Source organism: Apis dorsata, unplaced genomic scaffold (assembly GCF_000469605.1).
Source record: "Apis dorsata unplaced genomic scaffold, Apis dorsata 1.3 scaffold_132, whole genome shotgun sequence".
Classification (NCBI taxonomy): domain Eukaryota; kingdom Metazoa; phylum Arthropoda; class Insecta; order Hymenoptera; family Apidae; genus Apis; species Apis dorsata.
This window is the reverse complement of record NW_006263425.1, coordinates 579,866-593,139: the sequence shown is the minus strand read 5'-3', so window position 1 is coordinate 593,139 and position 13,274 is coordinate 579,866. Positions and strand designations below refer to the sequence as shown.

The window sequence follows — 13,274 nt, the reverse complement described above, 5'->3', positions numbered from 1 at the left end:
TTATTTAATAATATATATTTATAAAATATAAAAAATAAAATTATTTATTGTTATACTTATATTTGTTATTGAAACATATTTTTAACAAGTACATTCAATAGTTTTTAAGTAATTTCTTAAATATAAGATGGTATGATATTTGTATATTATGTATGTATAAATATAATAGTAATTATAAAAAAGTTTCTAGATATAAAGTATAATACATATGAAATATTTTTCATTATAATATATAAAGTTATTTATTTATTTATTATAAAAATGTTTCACAATTATATAAAATCATTACATAAAACATCATTATTATTCATAAATAATTTAAATAATCAAAAAGTAAGTAATACGAATATTTATTAACTATAATATTATTAAAAAATATAAAATTTAAAATATTTTATATTTTAATAATAAATAACAATAACAATAAAATAAAAATAAAAATTTATTATTTTAGTTTATAACAAAATATCCTTTAACAATAATAATTTATACACATGACTTAGCTTATAAAAAACAAAAGTTAATAAAAAAAGATGTACAACCAGTTAATAAATTCGTTTCAAGAACTCATACATGTGGTGAATTAACAATTCAAAATATAGGAGAAAATGTTCGTTTATATGGTTGGTTGGAATTTTCTCGAATTAATAAATTTTTAACATTAAGAGATTCTTATGGTTCTACGCAACTCATTATACCAGAACATGTAAGTGAAAAAAACTATATAAATTTCATTGAAAATTTGGAATATATTGAAATTGAAGAATCTATTTCTTATTTTAGAAAAAAGATTTACAAGAAATGGCTAAAAAATTGACTTTTGAAAGCGTATTAAGTATAGAAGGTAGAGTATTAAAAAGGCCAAAGGATCAAGAGAATAAATTCATGAAAACTGGAGATATTGAGGTAGAAATAAAATCTATAAAAGTATTAAACATGGCAAATTCAAATCTTCCATTTATTATTAGAGATTATAATAAAGCAAAGGAAAGTACACAAATGAAATATAGATATATATCATTAAGATATCCTCAATTACAAAAAAATTTGAGATTACGTTCAAAAGTAGTTATGAAAATGAGAGAATATTTAATTAAACAATGTAATTTTGTAGATATTGAAACTCCAACATTATTTAAAAATACTCCTGAAGTATGTATATCAAAATAATATTGGTCATTTTTTATTTGAGATTTTTAAACTTATCATTAAATTTAGGGTGCACAAGAATTTATAGTCCCAACAAAATTTCCAGGACAATTTTATTCATTAGTACAAAGTCCTCAACAATTTAAACAGTTATTAATGGTGGGTGGTTTTGATAGATATTTTCAATTAGCCAGATGTTATAGAGATGAACAACCTAGGCATGACAGACAACTTGAATTTACACAGGTATAATTTATTATTTGAAAATAAATATGTGTGCATATGCACACACATGTATGTGTATATAATTATAATTAATTATAATAAATCAATGTTTACAAATATATTATTTTATAGCTAGATATAGAAATGTCATTTGTCGATTGTGAAGGAATAATGAAATTAATTGAAAATTTATTAGTATATTCTTGGCCCGAAGAATTGCATGAATTAACTATTCCCTTTAAGCGTATAAAATATGACAATGCAATGGAATTATATGGTACAGATAAACCAGATTTACGTATACCACAACAAGTAAGATATAAATACAGTTTTCATTGATATTTTTAAAATAATATTATAAATAATATTATTAATATTTCAGCTCTATAGATTGACAGAATCAATTAATTATTCAGCATTAATACAAAATTTAAAAATAGAACAGAGTGACAAATTTGAAATTTATGCTTTAGTTTTTTCTGAGAAATATGTATGTTTATAATATATATATTTACAATTTTCTCATTTTCTAATTTTTTTATATTTATAATAAATTTTATATATTTTAGAATTTTCTTACAAAATCTGTTAAAGATGCTATATCTAAACTACAAAACAATTATTTTCCTTTTGTGAAATTAATCCAAACAAAAATACCTAATAAATCATCCTTTATAACAAGTATTATTAAAGAAAATGTACAAGAACAATTAAATTTGAAAGAAGGAGATGTTTTATTTTTAGCTTATGGAGAAAAAGTTGATACAGTAAGTATTAATTATATTTTTAATATTCAATAATTATATATATATTACCATCATATTTGAAATTACAGCAATCATTATTAGGAAAAGTACGTCTTGAATTTACAAATTTTTTGGAAAATAAAGGTGAAAAAATTCGTACTAATAAAAATGAATTAGTATGGATCACTGATTTTCCTTTATTTTCATTTAATACTGAAACTAATTTATTAGAAACTATGCATCATCCCTTTACACAACCTCATTCAGATGATATAGAACATCTTGTAAAGAATCCATTAAAGGTATTTTTGATTAATTAATAAATTTAATAATATTTTAATAAATGAAATAATTATTTATTTATTTATAGGTTAGAGGATTACATTATGATTTGGTTATGAATGGTTTCGAGATTGCAGGAGGATCAATTCGAATTCATAAATCAAATTTACAAAAACAAATATTAAAAATGTTGAAGATAAATGAATCATCCTTAATGCACATTCTTGATGCTTTAGAATCTGGTGCTCCACCTCATGGTGGAATTGCTATAGGTAATTTATTCTTAACTTAAATATCAACAATATTCAATAATACGATATGATAATAAACAAATATTAAATTATTTTTTAGGATTAGATCGTTTAATATCTTTATTATGTAATGAAAAAAATATAAAAAATGTTATAGCATTTCCAAAAACAATGACAGGACGAGATTTAATGTCAGGAGCACCAGTTTCTATTTCTGAAGAAGAAAAACAATTGTATCACATACGAACGATAAATGAATAAAACAATAGTCAAAAAATATCGTTTATATTTGTTATATTATAAAAATAATTTTAAAAATTAATTAGTCACATTTTTTTAATAATTTTTATACACTTTATGAAAATCATCAGTTATTTTTATTAATTTAATAATTCATATTTACAGCAAAATTTATATGATTATAATATAAATGAAAAATATTTATATATTATTTTATAATATTAATTTTATGTCATTCTGTTAACGAAAATAAATATAATTTTTAAATACTATATATTTTATTTAAATTCATTTTATAAATTTATTTTATAATTTATTATATTTATGAATTATTATATTATTCATACTCATTTATATCCCAATAATGAAAATAATATCATGAAATATAAAATAACTTTAAAATAACAAAAATCTTATTAATGCAATAAAAATATAAAAACTAATAGTGCATTTTCATAATTATTACATCTGAACAAAATGTATGACCAACTATGTACCATAAATGATAAATTTATTACATGAAAAAGGGAATTACATATATACCATAATTAATAATATTTGCACAACTTTAATTACTAGAAAATCCATCAATTTACTGCATAAATGTGATTAGGTATATTAATACACGTGTTACATAATTTTAGTAATTAAAATCGCTATCCAACATTATCATACTTATGATTTTATAAAACAATATAAACATGATCAGACATAAATAAAAAAATATATAATGTATACGTAAAAGAAATACAAATTATTTTTTTATTAGGGTTAAATTGTTTTTAAGAATAATTAATCGAAACAAGTATAGAAATAAAATGATAAGACCAAATTTTAATGTACAAAAAAAGTGTTTTATTAGAATTTTTTTTTTTAATAAAATTTCATGTTCTATTCAAATAGTTTTTAAGGAAAATAAAAAATTATCTGCGCAATGAATAATTAAATCAATACATGGTTATCAAATTTTTTTATGAATATGTTTAAGAAGATTTAATTAAAATTTTCTAACGTTGATATGTTATTATATTTAATGTAGGAAGAAATCTTTCCATATTATTTTGATTTATAATTCGTGAACTGGAACATAGATAAATGCAATTAAAAAACTTTCTTCTTGGAAATCAAATTCTTACTGTAATTTTCATAAAATATAACATGAAAAGTCTCTTTTTATTCATTAAGAAATGTTTAATTGCATAATCATATATCTTATTCATTTTACATCTATTATGCACAAGACATGATTAAAATTATATAGCTTACAATGAAAAAATAAATTATGAGTACACACATTCAAAATCCTATGATTTGAAATTACATATTTCAAGAATATTTTAATATCACTCTTCATTCTATTGTTTAACAATTTAAGAAAATGAAAGTTTTACAATGCAATTGAATTGTGATAAAATATAAACATATAAATAATAAAAAAAATGTGCGTACTCTAAATTATTATTGGAAGAAATTGCAGTCTTTCAACTGAAATTTATATTTTATAATGACACATTTGTTTTTGTATGTTCCTAGTTCTCTAAAAATCTATAATGTATTACGTATAACAGATTAATTAATCGATTTAGTTTTTGCGCAGAATAATGTAAAATTTAATTAAAAATTATTATTAAACGTGACTACGTTTCGTCTATAAAACATAACGTTAACATTATTTCGTACGAAAACTTAACGTAGGAAAATTTAAATTTAAAATTTATTCAAAGAGAACTTTTTAGATAAATGTTTCTATATATAATACAATTAGACAAATTGCTTCATGAATCATGTTTAATTTTTGTTTCATGCATTTTAATAAAACGCTCTTCCAATTGTGCTAATTGTTAAGATTCATTCAATTTCGATACGATATATATTTAATCTTAATTCAATTCTAAATCCCTATGTTAAGTAGTCGCATAAATCGACGACTATGATAGGAGCGTAAATTAGATATATAGTTTAGACATATTTTTTGTCTTCTACTTCAATAAATAAATGTGTTAAAAATTGAATTAAATAAGTAAATAGTAAACAATTTCTTGCTCAAATAATATCTTTTTTTTATAGATTATGTATCTTTGTTATGAATAATAAAATGTAAATATACAAACAATAAACAAAAATTGATGTTAAAAAGAAATATATCATTTTGTTTTATATATAAAATGTTATGAATTTTTTTAAAATTTTCAATAAAAAGGAATTATTTATTTACGCTCCTGATTGACATTTTAAATATGAAAACAGTTGGGAAATTATAACCATTTCAAAATTGATCAATAATCGATTTCGGTTTTTTCGGTCACGGAAGAATGTTAATTATCAATCAAATGATATTCCGTCATAACTTGTTAGAGTATATACAAGTTGTCATTTTTTCCGATTGGGAACACAGTGTTTCGCATGTTGCACGAATTATAGAAATTCGTATCTGAGATATTCTTGGCTTGAACATTTACTCAATTATAGTTGGCAGTATGAAAGTGTTTAATCTATAAACGTGGATTGATCACGATACTTTCAAGACTTGATTTCGTTGACTTTATTTTTCGGTACTCAGTAAATTTAATCCATTTCATGAAATCAACATTTTTTTTAACATTTCTTTTTTTTAATTACACAGGACACATTTTTAAATAACAATCGTATCCCTTCAGTTTGTCTAACATAAATCGCAATCTTTGCACGCGTACACTGTTTCGCCATTTAGAAAAATACTATTTTACATAATGAAACGAACTCTCAAGCATTGACATATACGTAATGCATTCAAGAGCTCGCCGAACTCGAAGATATACAAGCGAATACAATACATACAAAGAGCATTCATACATACACTCATACATCATTATAGAATCAATAGACAATTCACAAATATGCAATCATACATGTTACGCATATATGCGCACTTTTTGTATAGAATAGTATAACCACCTACTCTTGCATAAGGTATGTTAAGGAAAACGTCTAGAAACTCTAGAGGACACTGTGAATAGAATGATATATACACGTATGATGAAGGCAGGGCTATATAATCGAACAGACAGAATATACTGTTGTAAATATGTAGTATAAATTAATTACACAATTTTATGAAATATTTTTTTGACGTGTTCTTGCAATATCCAGATTTTTTAGCTTAAGTAAATAATATAAATTCGATAATCCACCATATATAAATTTACATATACAATAAAACAGAACAATTATTTAATTACAATTAATACAATTACATGATATAAAAAAGATGGATTGTCCAATTTTTTTCGATTTTTGTTTCTGCCTGTCCTTTCCAATGCACCTGTTGACTTATAATAAGATGTATCGCATTGATATAAACGTCAAAATTTACCGAACTACTTGAAATGATTAGACTTAACTGCACTTCCTACTATCATCGAATGTTTTTTCACCCGGCCCGCCGGTTCCACGCATGTAGATTAAAACCGATACCATATCTAGAATAATACATATACAATAACATAAGTGCCAACATTGGCAGTATATTTTCTGAATTATTATACCTTTATCGCATGGAAGTCGTAGAAATACGAGATACATTACTGCCGTCAACAAAGTATCTATTTAAAACGTTTCACACGTTTATTGCGCACAATAAATAAGCTCGATATCTATCATTCTTGCGCGCAACGATATTGAATTTCAAATGAACGCCCGTTCATAATGAGGTTACAAAAAATATCCCTGATTTCGGACGGTCACTGAGGAATTTAATTAATGAAACTAATTTGTTGAGATATGTGTTAATGTAATATGATCATAATTTCTCCATGCGCGATATCAGCGACTGCCATTTTTGCCTTTATGAACTGATTACTATAGAATTAAATGTACGTGATGCATATATTTTTGAATATTATAAAATTTCATGTGTACATAGAGAATTTAATTCTTCTTCTAAATATTAATACAACAATATTATATATATATATTTTTCTTTCTTTGTGCTTTATAAATTTATCAAATGAATAAATTCAATGAAAAAATTGTTCAATTAAAAAATTTATAAATAAGTTTATGACCTTCTATTAATAGTGTATTATATGTTAATTTTTTATTGGACATAATAAATCAAAATAATCTAATTATTTAATAGATTTGTTAAAATATTATCAAACACATAATCAATATCACATAATAAAATGTTAATATTGACTATGCAAATGTCAATTGATGATATATAATTTAAATTTTGTAATTTATGAATAATTCTGTATCATTATGCTACACACAGGTACACAAGAAGAAATTATGTACACAAGATGACATATCCAAAACTAACAGTATTTGTATAGAATTTGAGAAAAAAGAGATAGTTTTAAATATTGACAAGATATTTTATGGTCACGTTCATCGCGCCACAGAGTATATGACGATGATGATGAAGATGGCAAAATACATAAACAGTATATGACATACTCGAAGCAAGCGAATAAGCCAAGCGGGCCGATCTCTTGAATATTATAGGCATATTTTCTTTTTCTTGGGTTTGTTCCAACACCGGCGTCTCATACGTCGGTTAATTAACTTTGAATATAATATAAATGCAATTTCTGCTCATTTAAAATACCCAAGAATTCTTTGTTGTCATTTCTTTCTTGAACCGATGTAATTTTCAGTTCTATTTTGCACAAAATTAGATAAATTCTTGTGAGTATTGCCCAAAGTCTGATGCTTTGATTTTATGCACTTTCATCAACAGTAGGTAACCAAAATGCCATATTAGTACAGGCAGATGCTAACATCATATATTTAGGATTAAACTGAATACACTGAACTGGTGCTGGATGATCTCCATTAAGCACACAAACTTTATATCCAGTTTCTGCATTCCATACATGTACTCTGCCATCTGTAGATCCACTAAATACAAACTGTGAATCAGGACTAAAACTGGCTTCAATTGCAATTCCTTTGTTGTTTAAATAGCCAGCAAATGTTTGTAATGGTGTGCCATGAAATGCATCAATCAAACGAATTGTACTACCATTTGTAGAGATCAAAATAGTTTTACCATCTCTACTGAATTTTAGTCCTGTCCAATCACACTCTTTTTCTTGAGATAATTTAAATGTAACAAATGGCCCTTTATCAAAACTGCGTAAATCATATAACTTTAAAAATTCTGAATTGACACCTGCTGCAAAAATAAGACCTTCTGGATCATATGCAGCAACTGGACGTCCCGAAACATTCATAACACCATGACAATTAGGTGAACGTAAATCCCATAATCTTAATGATTTATCTAAAGAACCAGAAAGAAATGTATCTTCTATAGGACTAATGCATAGTGATACAACTTTCTTGCTATGACCTGGGAAATATCTTATATATTTGTTATCATGCAAACTCAAATAACGAATAGTATCATCAATTTTGGTACTGCTATGTATTGCAGTGTTCTTTGCATGTGTAAAATGGATTAAATCTACACCATATTTCTTAGAATTGACTGTACGCACCTGAGTGCCTTTCTCACAGTCATATATCACGATCTGGTCATCTTCTGAACAAGAGATCAAAGTATCCCCATTTGGTGAAAAGTCGATACTATTTATACGATCAGAATTTTCACGAAAAACTTTGGCCACCTTGAAGCTCCTCACCACGTGGTCAACGAGCTTCATGGTGATGGACGGCGCGTTCTCCCTTTCGTGCCGTCCTCTTAACCTCCCCGCTTCCGCAATTTCTTTCTCCTTCCTTTTGATATAGCCTAGGCGCCGAGGCGCGAAGCTTCAGAGGGGTCAGGGGTTTGGCTATGTACCACTGTTATTCACCTCGCGGGAAAGAAAAAACCCGCGGGGAGTTCAAGAGGTCAAAAAATCCAAAACGCAGCTGAACTATCACTTTGTTACCCTTAGTTTTCTTGATATCTCTTTTGTCTAACTATTAAAATTTCTTCTCAACTAAATTACTTTCCTTTAATTTGACAAAGGACTCTTATGTCTTCTCTCTTTTCTATGAACGGACGCCGTCGGCAGACTAGCGCACACCACACGCACAAATTCTGCCAACTGTTTAGAGAAATGGATGACAAATTACCGTGAACGTTTTCAAGTATTGTAGATTCATACCGTGAGTAAAGCTATCGATCTCCGTTGACGTCAATATAGTTCTGCTTTCGAAGAAACTAATTTTATCAAAAGAAATTACAATTTTAAATTTATATAAATGTCTTATTAATTAATGAATTGTAATTTTTTAAATACAATATCTTTTTAATATTATTAATTGAAATTTTGAATTTGATATTTAATTTGATTAATGTCTTTTTGAATAATAATTTTATATTATTACAATCGAATATTATAGATATATTGTATTTTATTGCATATAAATATGATAAATCATTATTTATACGAATATTACAAATATATATTTTTTTAACAAAAAATATCCATAATAGAATATTAAAATATATTTTAAATTTACTTTTAAATTTACTTTTAAATTTACTTTTAAACTATGTAAAATATATTTTAAATTTATATAGTTTTTATAATATAATTTATAATATATTAATATTAATTAAAATATAATAATAATTTAATATAATTACAATTTATATAAAAAAAATAATTGATGATTAAAGTGAAATAATTAATTATTTCATATAAAGATTAAATATTATTAAATTTTTTTATTATAATTATTTTTACACATTATGTAATAATTTTTTCATTTTTTTATTCAAATACATTGAAAACATATTCATATCAAATATATAAATCTATATATAGATCCAAATATATAGATACCAAATATAAAATATATTTAAGATTGGTATACCTGCATTCCTATAAATTTAAAAATTCATTAGATACAATTAATTAGTAACAGTTTATAATTAAAAAATAAAATGTTTTATTTGTGTTAAAATGTGTTATTTATTAAATAACTATCTTTATTTATTTTTTTGCAACTTAAGGTTTTATAGAATGATACATTAATATTACAAAATTTTTTATATATCAATGAATGTTAAATTTTCATGTGCAGTTCCGTTACATTATAATCATATAAAATTTTCATTATCATAAAACAATGTTTTTTTATATAATAATATTTTCATTTTCTTTCTTTAAATGAATGTTTCAATATTAATATAAAGAAGAAAAGTACTAATTTTTTTTACAAAATTATAATAGACGAAACACATATTTTTTTATATTAATGTAAAATATTAATTTACATTTTTATAAAATTATTAGAGATTATTATTTTAACAGTAAAGAAATTATTTTAATTAATGATTTCACAATTTTATTTTAAATTGTAAGTGAATATTGTTTCAATTAATTATAACTTTTGTATAGTTATATTATTATTTCATTAAGAAGAAAATTTTTATAATATTAATATATCTAGATAATTAATTTCAATTTTTCAATTTTTTGAATTATAATTATTTATATGTTCTTGTAAATAACAAAAAATATATTTTAAATTTATTGAAAAAAATAATATTATCATACATAATTTCAGATATAAGAATATTTAAAAAATTTCGAATAAAATCTATTGTTTTGATTATATTTCATGTATATTTGTAGTATCAGAACATATTACATATATACATTTATATTTATCGCAAAGTAGTTTATATTTTTTGAAATTGGCAATATAGAAAATTAAAAATATAATAATATGCTTTTATATTTTTATAACTTATAAAAATTAATAATGTATAATTAATTTATAAAAATAATAGAACAATTTCATTTATTGTATGATATATTTTTAGTATGTAAATTTTAAATGCAGATTTTGCTACATCAAATTAAGCAAAACATATTTATATGTACATATTTTTTGAAATTACATTTCGTTATTTCGTCATTGAAAATTACTTATTAAAAACATTATAAAACTTAATGAAAAAAATTGTGCCTAATAATGATATAATATAATTACATTAAAAGTTTAATTTATAATCATATGAAAATAGGTATGCATTTTTGCAATTAGAGCTAGATATAAATGTTTTTTATGTATCAAATTCAATATATTTACAGCCTTTATTTCTTTTTTGTTTGAACTATGCAGTTTATATTTTTCTTTTATAAATTTAAGCTAAAAACATATACGTATTTACATCTAAGTGTGCTTTGCAAAAGTCAAAATTATTAATACTAGTTCTTATAATATATTTAAATTTCTATAGCTTTTAATTCATTTTATTTTGCATAAATTTTTTTATATTGTATACTTTCTAAAATAGAATGTAGCCTCAGAATATTAAAGCTTAAGATTATCCTTTAATAAAATTTTCCTTGTTTTTTTATAAGGCTGCTATTATATTGACTGTCATTAGAATTGTATAAATCTATTATATTAATCAATCAAATGAACTATATAATAAATTAACAAATTTTTTGGTATCGTTATTAAATATTATATAAATAAATATCTACAATTTATTGAAAATTAGTCTAATAAATATTTTTTTTCACATAATTAAACTTATGGAATGTAAAAACGAAACACTTTATTTTAATCAAAATATTTCGTGTTTGAATATCGATAATTAAATTAATAAATTAATTATGTAATATCATACATCTATGCTGCCTATATTGTATAATTTTATATTTCGTCTTTTTTGTTTTCGTTGTAATGAATAATGAAAATTTTGATATTAAATTAATATTGAAATCATATATAATTTTTTTTAATATAGAAATGAATTTCTTATTTTTCCTTATTTTTATATAAGAATGACACAATATATAGTTCTATTTTCATATTTTGTTTCATAATTTATTTTTAAAAAATTATATATTGCAAAAAGTAATCAAAGTTTGCAGTAATAATAATGACATCAATATATTGCATAGAAAATTAAATTAGCCAAAAATATAATTTTTGTGTTTCATTTTGCTTCGTATAGTTATTAGTTAATTATTAAATAGATCTATATCAAAAGAAAGCTTCAGTTCTGGCACGCATTGCTATATGACAAGTTTGTTAAAAGTATTAATACTTTTTTTTATAACAATAACAACAACAATAACAATTACGATATTTATAATAATTATAATGTCTTCTAATTAATATTTTCTTAAAAAGACATTATTAATGATTTGTTTGTAAGGAACATATATTGTGGTAAAGCTCTGCATAAAGTATACTGAAAATTACAAAGCCATTGAAAAAAGTAGCCAATAAAAAGGCATGTATAAAAATCAAGCAGGAATTTTAATAGCATTTGTAAAAATACTACTATATTTCTAATCAGTATACTTTATCCAAATCAAACCAATTATTTAGAAGACTGCTGCATAGAGCAATTAGCTCTTTTATTGGTCCCTGAACCTAAAACTTGTACTTATATTTATACATAGCACCTTATACAACCTTTGTATTTATTAAATTATTATGTCACTGAGCTAAGAAATGCGACTAATAAAAAAGAATATTTTTTTATTTTTTTTAATTTATTATTATTAAATAAAGATATTAAATGATATCAAATAAAGATGAGATTTTATTTATAAATAATATATTATTTTTTTCTGCTCTATTTATATAATATTGTTTTGTATAATGCTGTTACGTAAATCTTAGCTCAGATTGTGACAATATAATCTAATTTTTTAAATTAAGATTAAATTTGAATTGCCAATTTTAATGATTATAAACTCAATGCTTATTGATGATCCATGTAAAAATATATAAAAAATGTATAGATTTATTAATGAACAATAACTAATTTTTTATTTTTTGTGAAGAGGAAAAATGTTAAAATATTTTAGAATCCATCTATTGTAAATAAATAGCAGTTAAATTGATATCCGATAAAATATTTCGTTATAAATTAATTTTCTTTTATTAAATTTGTAATAAAAATTTTCAGAGGTTCAGGGAAATTGATGATATATACTTAAACAGCAGTTTAGGCTGGTACAAATTAGAATATTAATTAATTTAAATTATATCTTTTTTTAAAAATTACACTGTTTAGATACGCGACAAATATAAGCAATAAATTTAAATTCATAAATATATAAATATTTACGTATACAAAAAATACATATAATATGCATATATATATATATACATGTACATTAATAGTTAATATACATGTATCAATGCATTTTATTTTTACATTTAGTTTTATTTTATAGTTATTTAAAATTTAAATATAATACGCGATATTTCTTGTCCACAATGTACTGCAGTACTTTGATTATAGCTTTATAATACTTCATAAATTATTATATAAAATTTTAAATTAATATTTTTTTTCTTTGCTTAAAATTTGTGCTTGTAACTTGTGTAATGATTGTGCGGTGCATAAACGTATAATTGCTTAATTCATCAGGCCAATTATTAATTCGTAATTCATAGTTACACA

At 22.7% G+C, this 13,274-nt stretch overlaps 2 protein-coding genes across 2 annotated transcripts in view; one reads left to right on the top strand and one right to left on the bottom strand.

The window, feature by feature from the left end:
• LOC102675091 (aspartate--tRNA ligase, mitochondrial) overlaps positions 1–2,916 on the top strand; it is a 3,237-nt gene extending 321 nt beyond the window's left edge. The window contains exons 2-12 of the mRNA XM_006613073.2: positions 90–108; positions 312–333; positions 455–706; positions 784–1,152; positions 1,219–1,395; positions 1,507–1,686; positions 1,757–1,864; positions 1,944–2,141; positions 2,210–2,422; positions 2,491–2,674; positions 2,754–2,916. Coding sequence (XP_006613136.2) covers positions 90–108; positions 312–333; positions 455–706; positions 784–1,152; positions 1,219–1,395; positions 1,507–1,686; positions 1,757–1,864; positions 1,944–2,141; positions 2,210–2,422; positions 2,491–2,674; positions 2,754–2,914 — 1,883 coding nt within the window. The 3' untranslated portion in view covers positions 2,915–2,916. The remainder of the gene's footprint in view (positions 1–89; positions 109–311; positions 334–454; positions 707–783; positions 1,153–1,218; positions 1,396–1,506; positions 1,687–1,756; positions 1,865–1,943; positions 2,142–2,209; positions 2,423–2,490; positions 2,675–2,753) is intronic.
• A 1,769-nt stretch (positions 2,917–4,685) lies between these two features.
• On the bottom strand, positions 4,686–8,958 carry LOC102671354 (WD repeat-containing protein 82). The gene is made up of 2 exons (XM_006613041.2): positions 6,418–8,958; positions 4,686–6,351 (listed from the first exon to the last, which is right to left on the bottom strand). Exon 1 carries the CDS (start codon positions 8,542–8,544, stop codon positions 7,597–7,599), a length of 948 nt encoding a protein of 315 aa, XP_006613104.1. The 5' UTR covers positions 8,545–8,958; the 3' UTR covers positions 4,686–6,351; positions 6,418–7,596.
• Positions 8,959–13,274: the final 4,316 nt, after the last annotated feature.

What these genes read in the sequence shown, in the direction of transcription:
- LOC102671354 (XM_006613041.2), bottom strand. Translation starts at nt 8,544, where the DNA reads ATGAAGCTCGTTGACCACGTGGTGAGGAGCTTCAAGGTGGCCAAAGTT.